This window comes from Tasmannia lanceolata, unplaced genomic scaffold, assembly GCF_043159265.1.
Source record: "Tasmannia lanceolata isolate RefF3 unplaced genomic scaffold, GAP_Taslan_0.1 ptg000003l, whole genome shotgun sequence".
Classification (NCBI taxonomy): Eukaryota; Viridiplantae; Streptophyta; class Magnoliopsida; order Canellales; family Winteraceae; genus Tasmannia; species Tasmannia lanceolata.
The window spans coordinates 6,140,896-6,153,922 of NW_027518680.1; the positions used below are offsets into that span (position 1 = coordinate 6,140,896).

Sequence of the window (13,027 nt, forward strand, 5' to 3'; positions counted from 1 at the left end):
TTTTTAACACTTGTTTTTTTTAATAAATAATGTCATTAAACCAAAATTTCAGACCGGATTTCGGTCCAAAATTTGGTAAATGGCGAAAAATTGAATTTCAGAAATTTTCGGTCCCCACCGGTATCCGAAATTTAAAACCATGGTCAGCACTACTCTATTTTGATGAGGGGACTCCTCACTTTCTTAAAAGTACGGTATGGCCCGCACCATTGGATGATCCAAACCGTCCATTAGATGGGCCACAACCTAAATAGATTCTGCCGCAAAAATCATTTCCATAGGTTGATCCTAACCCTCTGATGTATAGTGTTAGGATCAACCCTCTAACATTCAGATCGGAGGGTTAGGATCAACCTATGGAAATAATTTTTTGGGGCACAACTTACTTAGGCTGTGGCCCATCTAATGGACGGTTTGGATCATCCAATGTTGCGCGCATACCGTACTTTTAATAAAGTGAGGAGTGCCCTCATCAAAATACAGTAGTGCTGATAACATTCAACAGTGATTTCCTGGATTTACTAAGTCAGTGGATCATCCACTTCCAGTGTTTCAAAACTCAGACTCGAACTAGAAGTCTAGAACACAGCCAAAGTAAAAGAAAGTTTAGTTGCACGAGTCACTAATTGTTGTTGTCATAACTCAGGCAAGTTAAAGGAGTTTTGATTGACTTGGCAAGGCACAATGTGAATCAAATGTGAATCAGACAATATATAACTCGGCTATGGTAAAGGGAGTCGACTCGGGCGAGTTGATGAATGACTCGGGTTCATCATCTTAGCCAAAATTTTAATTATACATGCTGCTGAAAATTGGGAAAGGAACACCCACCCCAATTTCTAGGTATAAGCATGCGAAAAGCACTACTATTTTCGCCAATCACTTCTGAAATACTTTTGTCATGGATCTCTTTTCAACTGCACTGAAAAAAAAAAAAACTAACACAGCAAAGACAATAGTCAAACCTCTATAAAATCTCTCCCCCCAACTGCAACATGGTAGGCCTTCATTAAAATGATAGATGATTCTTTTGCTTCTCAAAACATCAAGCATGTTATTACACGAATGGGACAAATTTTACATTGTCAACAACAAAATTAAAAAGATACTATAAAAAATAGCTAACTCCTCAACTGTATAACAGAAAGCAACAAAAGAGGGCATGCTGATCTTCCTTTAGCAGTCAATGTCACCTGAGAGGAAGAGTAACAGAAAATTAGATCCAAGAAATAGCAATACTTGAAGCAGTAAGTGTTTTCTTCAGGAGTTTGGACTATGTTTTTGTTTTACATTTAAACTATGTTTTTTTTTCACTCTAATTGCTTTCATCCGAACTTTCTTTTGATTGTCAGCATTAATCAATGCTTTGTGGACCACCTCTCCCATCTTCCTTTTACTTGCTAGATTTTTAGTACGATTTCTTCTTGATTTCTCTGTATTTTCTCTGAACTCATAATTTGATTTATCATGCTAGTACAACACTATTTTAATACACATGCTAGTGCAACACTACTTTACTACATTGCCGACCCCAACTAGTTTGGGACAAAGGCTTAGTTGAGTTGAGTTGATGGAATACAGCAATTTGATTTATCATGCTAGTGTATTATTCCAATTTGATTTATCATGCTAGTGCAATTTTATTTTACTACATATGCTAATGCAACACTATTTTACTAGGATGGAATAAAGCAAGGAGGCATGACACGGAGACGACATGTATGATTTACAGAAATCAAGAGAGAGATACCATCTAGCCGCCTCCGGATCCGTACTTCTTCCCGAACACAATTAACTGTAACTTGTCATAACCGGCAAGCACACCAGCACCGGCAACGGCACGAAGGATGTTTGCACCGGCACCTTTGAACAGAGACCTGGCTCCCTCTTTCCTAACGATCTGAGAAAATGCATCCATGGAGTTTTTATACTTAACGGCTTCACCAGATGTCATCATCATTCTTCTACGAACAGTGTCACACGGGTAGGATGCAAGACCCGCACCAATTGTGATCACCCAACCAAGGGCAAAACTCGCGAAAAAGCTATCCTGAAATAACCCAACAGATAGTCCATGTGATGAAAAAGTAGGGTGACTCCAGCATGCAAATTACAAATAGAGAATTTGGATGCAATTTAAAATAGAGAAAACGGTTCCTACACATATGTGTAGATAAGTTATCTACACACTAGCTTAAAATACAGTGGGGGCCACATTATTTGGGTGATCCAAACCATTCATTTTTAAGGCCCTCACATAGATAGGGTGTCCACAAAAAATCAGATCCATAGGATCATCCTAACCATTTGAACTGTGGAGGCAAAAAATGGTCTAATTTGTGAAGGTTTAAAGACATCCATTTTACCTCCACAAATCGTAGGATTGGGATGATCCTATGGATCTGATTTTTTGTAGACACCCTATCTATGTGAGGGCCTTCAAAATGGATGGCTTGGATCACCCAAACAATGTGGGCCCCCACTGTATTTTAAGCTAGTGTGTAGAGAACTCTCTACGCATATGTGTAGGAACCGTTTTCTCTTTAAAATATAGCATTTGTAGATATAATTTGTACAATAGATTGCTTAACTAAAAAATGACTTGAATATACAGTATAAGTATTGTCATTTTTCACATTTTTTTATCATTAAGATATCAGACCTATTGCATATGCATCCCCAATTAGCATCTTATGCAACCCCAATAAGCATTTCTTAATTTTTGGCTTCTTTGAATGCCATCAAAATAAGTCATTATTTGCAAATAAAATTACTTTAAAATAAGGGAAATGATATTTTACCCGCCTCTTACGGATAAACCCCCCCCCCCCCCCCCCCACACACACACACACACAAAAGTTATTCCTTAAGTTTTAAAGGCAAAGAAAAACGTTAAAGAGTGTGAATTTATCCTCAACCAGTGAACGATTCTCACAGAAAACGTTGGGGTGGGGCGGGGGATATCATTTCCCTAAATTAATCTAATTTGCAAATAGGACATTAAAGCCACTTGTATATAAGATTAATTTTTTTGAATCATAAAATGATAAATCGCACAAAAGATTAATACAAAAATCATTTTTAGTGGTATCCACAAAGTAAGTAGAATGCAAATCTAAAATTTCTACTAACCTGCATCTTTCCTGTCAGAAGAACTGGCTTCAGGGAATCATACATTCCAAAGTACAGACCACGATAAACTATAATTCCAACAATCGAAATGTTGAATCCACGGTAGAGTCCAACAACGCCATCCGACTTCAGAGTTTTACGGTAGACATCAATCAGACCATTGAATTGTCTTTCCCCTCCCCCCTTTGCAGCCTTTGCATCATTTGCCAAACGGGTCCTGGCAAAGTCCAGGGTATAGACAAAGAATTGGGAAGAAGCACCAGCAGCAGCTCCAGATGCCAAATTCCCAGCAAACCACTTCCAGTAGCCATCTCTGTCTCTCTTGAAATTGAACAACCGCTTGAAATAATCCTTAAATGCAAAGTTAAAGGCCTGGTGCATATTTCAATTTGCAGTAATCAGCATACATGGAATGGAAAAGGCATTACAAGTCAATTTTCATGGATTTAAGGCAACTTTAAAAACACATGATGCAGATTGTAGGCCCAAATAAGAGGCATATTTGCCCATTAGGATTTATTTACATGTTACTTAGTTTCTAGGATTTTATTTTCATATTCTTTTAGTTTTTAGGACTTTTATTTTTTTCCATAGAATTTTACTTCCATGGATTGGTACTGCCCATAGCTGTCATGCCGATCCCACTAATCCAGGAGGAGTACGTTGTTATCTTCCCAGCCAATTTACTTCTTCAGCGCAATTTGTGTTCTTACGATTCTACTTGGGCGATTTCTTCCCTATCGCTCAGCCGGCATATCAGGCTACTCTCACTATTGTCACGAGCATTAGACATCACGAGTTCTTCCGGCAGATTATGACTCCTACTGCTGTGGATCATCTATATATTTGATCCAGGTGGACTAGAACTCGAGGACGAGTTCTTTTCAAGCGAGGGAGAATTATGCAAATTGTAGGTCCAAATATGAGGCATATTTGCCCATTAGGATTTATTTCCATGTTATTTAGTTTCTAGGATTTTATTTCCATGTTATTTAGTTTCTAGGATTTTATTTCCATGTTATTTAGTTTCTAGGATTTTTTTTCATGTTTTTTAGTTTTTAGGGCTTTTATTTATTTCCATGGAATTTTACTTCCCTTGCCTATAAATAGGCCTTGTGTAGTAGCGATTTTCAGTTTTTAATGAATAAATATTAATTGAGATTTCTTCCCTCTATTTTTCTCTTCTCCTACTTCTGGTTCTCCTCTTCTTCCTTCTTTCTTCCTCTTCCTCCTTCCCCTCTTTTTCCTCTATTACTTCTCTTCTCTTCTCTTCTTCCCCTATTCTTCATCTATTATTCTCCTTCTCTTCTCTTTTTCATACTTCTTCTCTATTCTTCTTCTCTCCTCTTATTCTTCTATCGTTCTTCCTTGGTCTACATCAATACATCTATATTTGTGTGAAACTAAGGTTCTTGGTGCACAGTTCAATTTGTAGTAATTAGCATATACAACACCTTGCGATTCACCTTTATCTCCTCCACCTTGTTGCTCCAGGGATAAAATTAAACCCCTGCCGAACAGCCACATGAAAGTGGGGAATAAAGCCATAGCTATGGTTTTAAATTCCGGTCGAAGCCGAAATTTCTATACTTTGATTGGGACCGAAACCACCAAAATCTGAAATTTCAGCCAAAGGAAAGTGTAAATTTTTAAGTTTTTTTTTTCCAAAATATCGGCCAGAATCAGTTTCGGCTATGTCCGAAAACCAAAATTTAAATCCTTGGCCATAGCATCCAACTTTAATCAGCATAAGATGATTATATGGAACAAGATAAAGTGTAAGCCCAATTGTTTGGCTGCGGGGAAGAACCGCAGGAGAAGACACCCTAGGGTTGCATTGAGGAAAAGCATTTCTCATGGGGATCTACCAATAAGAGTATGACACAGAAAGCACAGTGGAGCGGCGAATACTTCTAAATAGGGGCAGGAAAGGAAGACCCGCGCATAATGTTAGTAGGCGATAGATTAAGAGGCAGTTTTTTCCCGAAATTTCAGTTTCGGCTATGGCCGAAACCGAAACCAAAATTTAAATCCTTGGCCATAGCATCCAACTTTAATCAACATAAGATGATTATATGGAACAAGATAAAGTGTAAGCCCAATGGTTCACACCTTGGCATTTCCATCTTGTTTTGATGATTCCAAACACAAGTGATTTTATATTACTAATGTGTTTGCTTCTTGAGTTGTAGATTTTATGCTTCTTGCGTTGTAGATTTTATAATTACTTGTGCCAAATCAAGGAAGCTTTGGATCAAGGTAATTGGAGCAAAAATAGAGTACCAACTAAGTTCAAGAAGCCTACAAGATCCAAAGATACAATGGACTTCCAAGGGAGGAAGACCATATTGAAGATCAAGTCTCTCAAGTTATTTAGATTGTAAAAATTGAATCCTAAGCACGAGTACATTAGAGGCACCAAGGAGAGTATAAATACGTTCTAAATAACATAATTTAACAAAGAAAAAAAGTGGACCCAAAGCCCAAGTGCCAAAGTGAACTCAAATGTGAATAGCATCAAACTGGAACTTACATAGTTGACCATAAACCACAATCCTATCATAATTGGCCAAAATGATTTTCAAATATTTTTGAAAATATTTTTAATAGATAGTACTCCTTTTTTTCATATCCATAGAACACAAGAACATCGAAATTTGATAAGAAACAAAGGAGATGAATTTTACAAGAACCGGGCAAAAAACTGGAAAAACAGTTTCTGCAAGGTTGACCTTGAGGTCGACCACACGACAATCTGTTAGGAAAATAAAAAGCCCAATAGCTAGTTACACAGTCGACCGTGGACCTTCCATACTAGTCTTTGGAGAGCCTATAACCGCTAGTTCTTTGTCTTTTGTCTATAAAAAGGTTCTCTAACCCTTGGAACTTAACTCCAACACTCTTAAGCTACCTTGGAAAATAAACTTATTTGTGCCTCTCTTGAGATCAAAGCTAAGGGTTGGATATAGGAGCTTCATTGTACATCGTTCTACAAGTTGTTGTAACCCTCTTAAGGGATTTTTTGTTTTCTCTCTTCAACATTCATAAATTGTAATTGGCGAGTGTGAGTGGACTCTCAGAGCCATCTCCACAGAGGTGAGCGAAGGACACGCAGAGCCGAGTGTGGCAGACACAGAGCTATCTCCGTTTGTGCTCTTTGGTTTGATCTCCACCGTTAAGGGGGTCGTATAGTGAAGCCATTAAGAAGGTTTTGGTGGAGTGGAGTAGGTCCTTGGCTTGGACCTAACCACTATAAATTCGGTGCACTCTTCCACTTCTCTCTCTATCTTTTATTTGTGCATTTGGTTTATTTTCATTTGTGGTTGAATTGCTTTATTTGCCATCTTGTTTTAATTCCGCACTTGTTTTTTGCAAAGTTTTTAAGACCAAATTTCCTTCCTCCCTCTTGGGTTGCCATACCCTCATTGTATTTTCACAAAGGTTTATGACAAAGGAGTCATCGGTTTGTATCAATATAAGATCATAGTAACTGAAAATATGATAATATTTTAGAATGATTGACAACAAAAATGACGAGAGAACCAACCTGAGTGGGGAAATAACGAATCACGTTAGTCATGTTCCCTCTCCACAACGATCCAAAACCTTCATCCTTGATTGTTCTCCTAAAACAATCCCCAATTCCCTTGTAGGGTTCAGAAAGCCGACCAGCCTTGATCATCTCATCCTGGTTCTGGATCATAAGTTTCACACGCTCGATAGGAGCAGCAGCAGTTTTTGATACAGCTGCAGAGACTCCACCCATCATGAAATCAGTGAGAAAGCCGGCTATGCCTTTCTCTGCAGGTGCTTGGACAAGTATTGGAGACACGGGATTAGCTATAGAGACATTGGGGCTATGTCCCAACGCATGAATCTGCAGTCCCCCATTGCTATATTTGCCATTCGTAAAATGCCTGTTGTACATAGTAGCAGGCCTATAATAGCTACAGTGCCTAGCCTGCAAATCTTGAGAGAAGATGGAACTAAGATGGATCTCGCCAGCTACCTTCTGAATAACGGTTGGATGGTGAGGCCGATCACCCATATCTTGGAAACTGAAAAAGACAACTTTTACGATCAGAATAGAAAGAGAGATATCGTTCGAAATAAAGGAACAGAAAAAGAAAAACATTTATGCGATCTTAAAAGAGTTTATTGACATTTCTGTTCACATTTGGACAAAAAAAAGGCATTTAGATGATATTGATCGGAACTAAATGAGAAGAAAATCCAACATTCTATAACTTAGTACAGTTTTCAGATGAAGATCAGATGGTAATTCCATTGAGACCAAAAACATGCCCACTAGCACCAAAAACTTATACCACACACACCAAACACACATGCACACACAGACATGTACGAGCACGGTTGATTAGGGATGCACATAGGAGCACAAATATGATTTTGTACTTAGATTTAAGTGGCATGTGTTCTACCAACATTTTCAGGTCGCTAGTGGAAACCATTCAAAAAAAAAAATGAATTACCCATAAAATTCCATTCAAAAAAATGAATTACACCTAAATTTATCGAGGTAGCTTCATAGGTTAGTCTAGTTGTCCAATCCAGACAGCTACTTGATCTATATACAAAAAGAGCATGCTTGCATAACTACACGCAAGCGCGCGCGCACGCACACACACACACATATATATATATTACATTGGAACCTGATTAAATAGTACAGAATTTAGCAAATGCATTGATGTTATTACACAAATGGAAAAAAATCTGCTGCATATAGTCACAAATCAGGTCCAAAATGAACGGCGTGAGAAAAAGAAGCACTAAAGCATGAACACAATAAGTACTACATAAGAATTACAAATAATACATATTGACCGGATTGCAGCTGGAGATGCACCGTCATTTCATCTACGATAAGGGGTTATGCATCTCGAAGTCATAATCTAGCCGTTATATATATATATATATATATATATATATATATATATATATATATATATATATATATATATATATATATATAGAGAGAGAGAGAGAGAGAGAGAGAGAGAGAGAGAGAGAGAGAGAGAGAGAGAGGAAATGGTTTGTGTGCAGCTGCACAGATAAGCTTATATGTTGATGGCTCACAAACCATAGGCGGGGGGGGGGGGGGGGGGCACATTTTTTGGGGGGATCCAAAGCATTCATTTGGAAGGCCCTTCCATGGATAGGGTGTGTACCAAAAATCGCCCTATAAGATCATCCTAATCCTGTCATTTGTGGAGGGAAAAAATGGGCAGAAACATTGTCTGTCCATTTTCCCCTCCCCCTCTGATTGGGTTAGGATGATCCTATAGGGATGATTTTTGGTACACACCCTATCCATGGAAGGACCTTCCAAATGAATGCTTTGGATCCCCCAAAAAATGTGGCCCCCCCTATGGTTTGTGAGCCATGCACAGATAACTTATCTGTGCAGCTGCACACAAAACATTTATATATATATATATATATATATATATATATATATATATATATATATATATATACTTTTCCAGGAAAATAATTTGGGAAAAGTTTTTCCACCCATAATGATGGCTCTCTCTTTTAGCATTTAATGGCCACTTGAGAATTACACCTCACTTTTTAACTTTTTTTAACAAAGGCACCCATTCAACCCACTTTTTAACTTTTTTTATCCTACGCCCTCCTTTATGCTTTGTAACAAAGGAACCCATTAAAGCCACATAATTTCAATCCTAACCCCCTCCTTTATGCGTTTGTAATTAACAAACAAGTGGACAAAGTCCAAAAAACAGTGGACAAAGTCCACATATTGACGTTTTTTCTTGGACAAAGGGTACCTGTATATGACAATTACGGGACAAACTACAAAGAAGAGGTATCGCAATATGACAATTACAAAAAAACTACTTTTCCTGAATATTTTTTTGAGGATATTACGAATGCTGGACACCTTTAAAAATATTTACAAATTCCAGGGACCTTAAGAGGAACAACATATTATGGAAACCCTATAGATTGGAGGACTAGGATCAGCCGATAGAAATGATTTTACGGCCACAACCCATTATGTTGTGTTCCATCACATGGACGGTTTGGATCAACCTATGATGTGGTCCGTACAGTTCTTTGTCGGCCCGTGCATCGCACGGGGTTTTTTACTAGTATATATATATATATATATATATATATATATATATATATATATATAGGAAACTGTTGGTGAGCTTAAGCGCACCAAACTTATGGTGCGCTTAAGCTCCCCAATCACATGGGTCCCACATTTTCTGTGGTGATCCAAACCATTCATTTGCAAGGCCTTATCATAGATAGGGTGTGTACAAAAAATCAGCTCCATAGGATCATCCTAACCCCTCCATTTGTGGAGGACAAAAATGGGTAGATTTGTGGACAAACACTGTCTGTCCATTTTGTCCTCCACAAATAGAGGGGTTAGGATGATCCTATGGAGCTGATTTTTGGTACACACCCTATCTATGATAAGGCCTTTCAAATGAATGCTTTGGATCATCCTAGCAAAGTGGCCCCCCATGTGATTGGGCGCTTAAGCGCACCATAACTTTGGTGAGCTTAAGCGCACCAACATTTTCCTCACATATATATATATATACATATATATATATATAGAAAAGAGAAGGTACTCCCTGGAGTAGATAACTTATCTACTCCCTACCTTAAAATAACAGTTGGGGCCACATTGTTTGGGTGATCCAAAGCATTCATTTGATGGGCACTCACATAGATAGGGTGTGCCCAAAAAATCAACTCGATAGGATCATCCTAACCCTATGAACTGTGGAGGCAAAAATGGACGTGTGTAAACCTGCACAAATCACATGGACTTGGGATATGGATCCCAAGCTGCACTACGTACCTCGTGGAAGAGGATCAAGCCAACGTAGTTCGAAACGAACTCTCCTAATTGCTATATCTAAAACACTCAACACTTTAGGCTTTTTTAAAGTTTTTCAAATGTTTTTGATGTTTTAAATTTCTAATGTTTTTTTGAGTTTTAAAATATTCAATGTTTTTTTTATTTTAAAATGTTTTCACCCTTCAAGGGGACACGCAAGCATAACCACAAACTGGGCAAAGCCCTAAATCAAAAGGGGAAACCCCGAACAAACAACAAGCGTCTCAAAGAGACGAACCACAATACGTAAAGAAGTGCCCCAAGAATAGAGAAAACGAATCTAAGATCTCAAACAAGCAAAGCTCTAATAAGACTGAGTTAGTCTCTAATCAAAGTGGAATAATGACAACTCTAAAGGAGAAACTCCTAACTAATAACACTAAAGAGGGGTGCAAATGAGTCAGGGACTCTTTAATAACACCAAAAAAAGATGAATAAGTCAAAGACTCTCCGATAATACTGCTAAGAAAGATAACTGAGTCAAAGACTCCCTACTAAGGACAAATGAGTCAGAGACTCTCTAATAACCACCTAAAGACAACTGAGTCAAAGACTCTCTAATAACACTATCTAAAGGATGAGTGAGTCAACGACTCTCTAAAAAAAATCACTAAAGAAGACAAATGAGCCAAAGGCTCTCTAATACTACAACTTAAAGGAATAATGAGTCAAGGACTCTCTAAAAGGAGCTGCTCTAATATAGGGCTAGGTAAGCCTTCTAAAAATGGAAACCCTCAAATGAGACAAGGCTTGTCTCCAAATAGGGGCTCCACAAATGAGGCAAGGCATGCCTCCTGGGGGTACACTATCTATCACGATCAAGATGATCTCCCCTAGGGTAGGCTCTAAATGAGGCTTGTCTCCAAAGGAGCAATGCCTAATGAGACATAGCATGTCTCCTAGTAGGGGTCTAATTTTTACCGGCGCCCAAAAGACTAGTAAAGTCTACTATACAAAGGAGGGGAGCTCTACTCGGACTGAGCAAGTCCCCTAAGGATGAGCTTGGGCTAGCGCCTTCATCGCCCAAATCTGAGAGGGAGATTTTTGAAAACCAATGGAAAGATCAAATGTTGGAGACAATCCGAAACTCTGATGAAAATCACACATACGGGAAGAGGCTCAGAAACGAGACTCAGATGTCAACACAAGACCCGAGGGGAGAGCAGGGGAAGAAGAGAAGAATGGGGCTCTGAGCGCGCGGGCTAATGTCATTATAAAAACATGGGGATATAAACACCAATTTCAAGAAAAGAGACATTTCCATCAAATATATGCTAAGAGCCTCAAATCCAAACTAAACTAAAGTAAAGAATTAAGCCCCTCCTCACAGATCAAAGATTAAAAGCAAGATGAAACTCGTCCTAAAAAGCCTATTCGAGAATCATACATTCAACAACAGATGGTTTGATTGATATTATTTCCTGCGAAAGTTAAGGAGAATTGCTTGGGAGGACAAGGTAACCATGGAACAACTCTCATACACTACTGATCATGACCATCATGCCTTGAACAAAACACTCAATAACTGTAAGATCTAAAGACCATCAGACATAGTTACTATCACAACATCATCACTATCGATCCTCAAGATGAACTTAATAAAGTAATATCCAGAAAAAATTATGATTTTTCAAAGAAAACAATCATAGACCAATCAGTGAAGGGAAACATGCGATCCATTTTTCATTCACTTAAGCATTTGGTGATAACAACATATTTTTTTATTTTTAGCTTTCACAAGAAAAGGCATTCAACCCACTATGTTGTTGTGAGGCCATTACAAATCCAAAACAAAAATATATTTGTTTTAAGTAATATCATATCAACATGGATTTTTTAAATCTTCCAAGAAAACAATAATACAAACGATAGATCTAATAGTTGAATAACCATCCAAATGACAACACACCCTATCATCTGATAATTCAAACATTTATTCCTTCGATATGAGGCAAAGAAACGAGATCAAGTAATGAGCACAATCAAACCCTCGACATGGGGTCTCCTGTGAAATCAGATATTACTCATACTCATGACATGGAGTAGAGTAATAATCTGATTTCCTACATCAATTAAGCCTACATCTCTCCACTATTCATTCATAAAAAAAAATAGATTGCCACCTCAAATTCAAGAGCCAGATTAACACCAGATTAATGCATTACTGCTATCATACCAGAAAACAGAGTAGATCTCTACAAAATCTCAGCCATACAAGGGTTAGAATAGTTACCTATGGAACTACTAAAATTACAAAGGAGGCGATCGGATGCGGTGGGGAAGAAGATGCTCTGCACCGGTGGAATTGCCGGAGAACAAGGTTGTCGGAGAGGATGATTCTTGCCAAAGAAGGTTGAAACTGACGGAATCCGGCAAAATGACCGGAGAGAATAATCAAGCCTTTCACTCTCTCTCTCTCTCAATATCTCTCTATTTCTCAATATCTCAGATCGCTCTCGCTCTCGCTCTTGCTCTGTACTTTCTCATGGAATTTTTTAAATGAAAATTGAAATTGGGGTTTGCAATAGAGAAAGTGAGGTGAAAATGATGGTAAGGGAGAAAGATGAGCGAAGAAGACAAGTAATTGATCGGAAATTGCAGAGGTTTGCCGGATTCCGGCGAATGTCACCGGAGAGGAAGATTGCAATGGTGGCTGAGAAATGGAGATGAAGGCTGCGGCTAGCTAGGATCGAATTCGCATGGGCGAGTGGTGATGATGGCTGGAATTTTTATTTTTTTTTAATGGAGGTGGGTTTCCGAGATTGAAGAAAACGATGGAAGAAATTGGGGTTGGAGAGGTAGTAGATGAGATGGAAATGGGGGTTTAGAGAGGGAGGAGACGATGGCTGTGATGGAGATGGGTAACCGATGGGGGTGGTTTTTAATGGAGGTGGCCGGTGGTGGCAGAAGGATGAAAATAGGGATTTGAAGTGGGTGTAGACACCCCATTTTGACCGTACCCTAAACCTTCCAAGTTTGAGCAAA

The 13,027-nt window shown here is 38.5% G+C and overlaps 1 protein-coding gene across 1 annotated transcript in view; it reads right to left on the reverse strand.

Annotated features, from left to right (window-relative positions):
• Window positions 1-968: 968 nt before the first annotated feature.
• The window catches only part of LOC143860548 (ADP,ATP carrier protein 1, mitochondrial-like), a 34,030-nt gene continuing 21,971 nt past the window's right edge, over window positions 969-13,027 (reverse strand). The window contains exons 2-5 of the mRNA XM_077371241.1: window positions 6,680-7,190; window positions 3,133-3,504; window positions 1,751-2,050; window positions 969-1,193 (exon numbers count right to left, since the gene is read on the reverse strand). Coding sequence (XP_077227356.1) covers window positions 1,754-2,050; window positions 3,133-3,504; window positions 6,680-7,180 — 1,170 coding nt within the window. The 5' untranslated portion in view covers window positions 7,181-7,190 and the 3' untranslated portion in view covers window positions 969-1,193; window positions 1,751-1,753. The remainder of the gene's footprint in view (window positions 1,194-1,750; window positions 2,051-3,132; window positions 3,505-6,679; window positions 7,191-13,027) is intronic.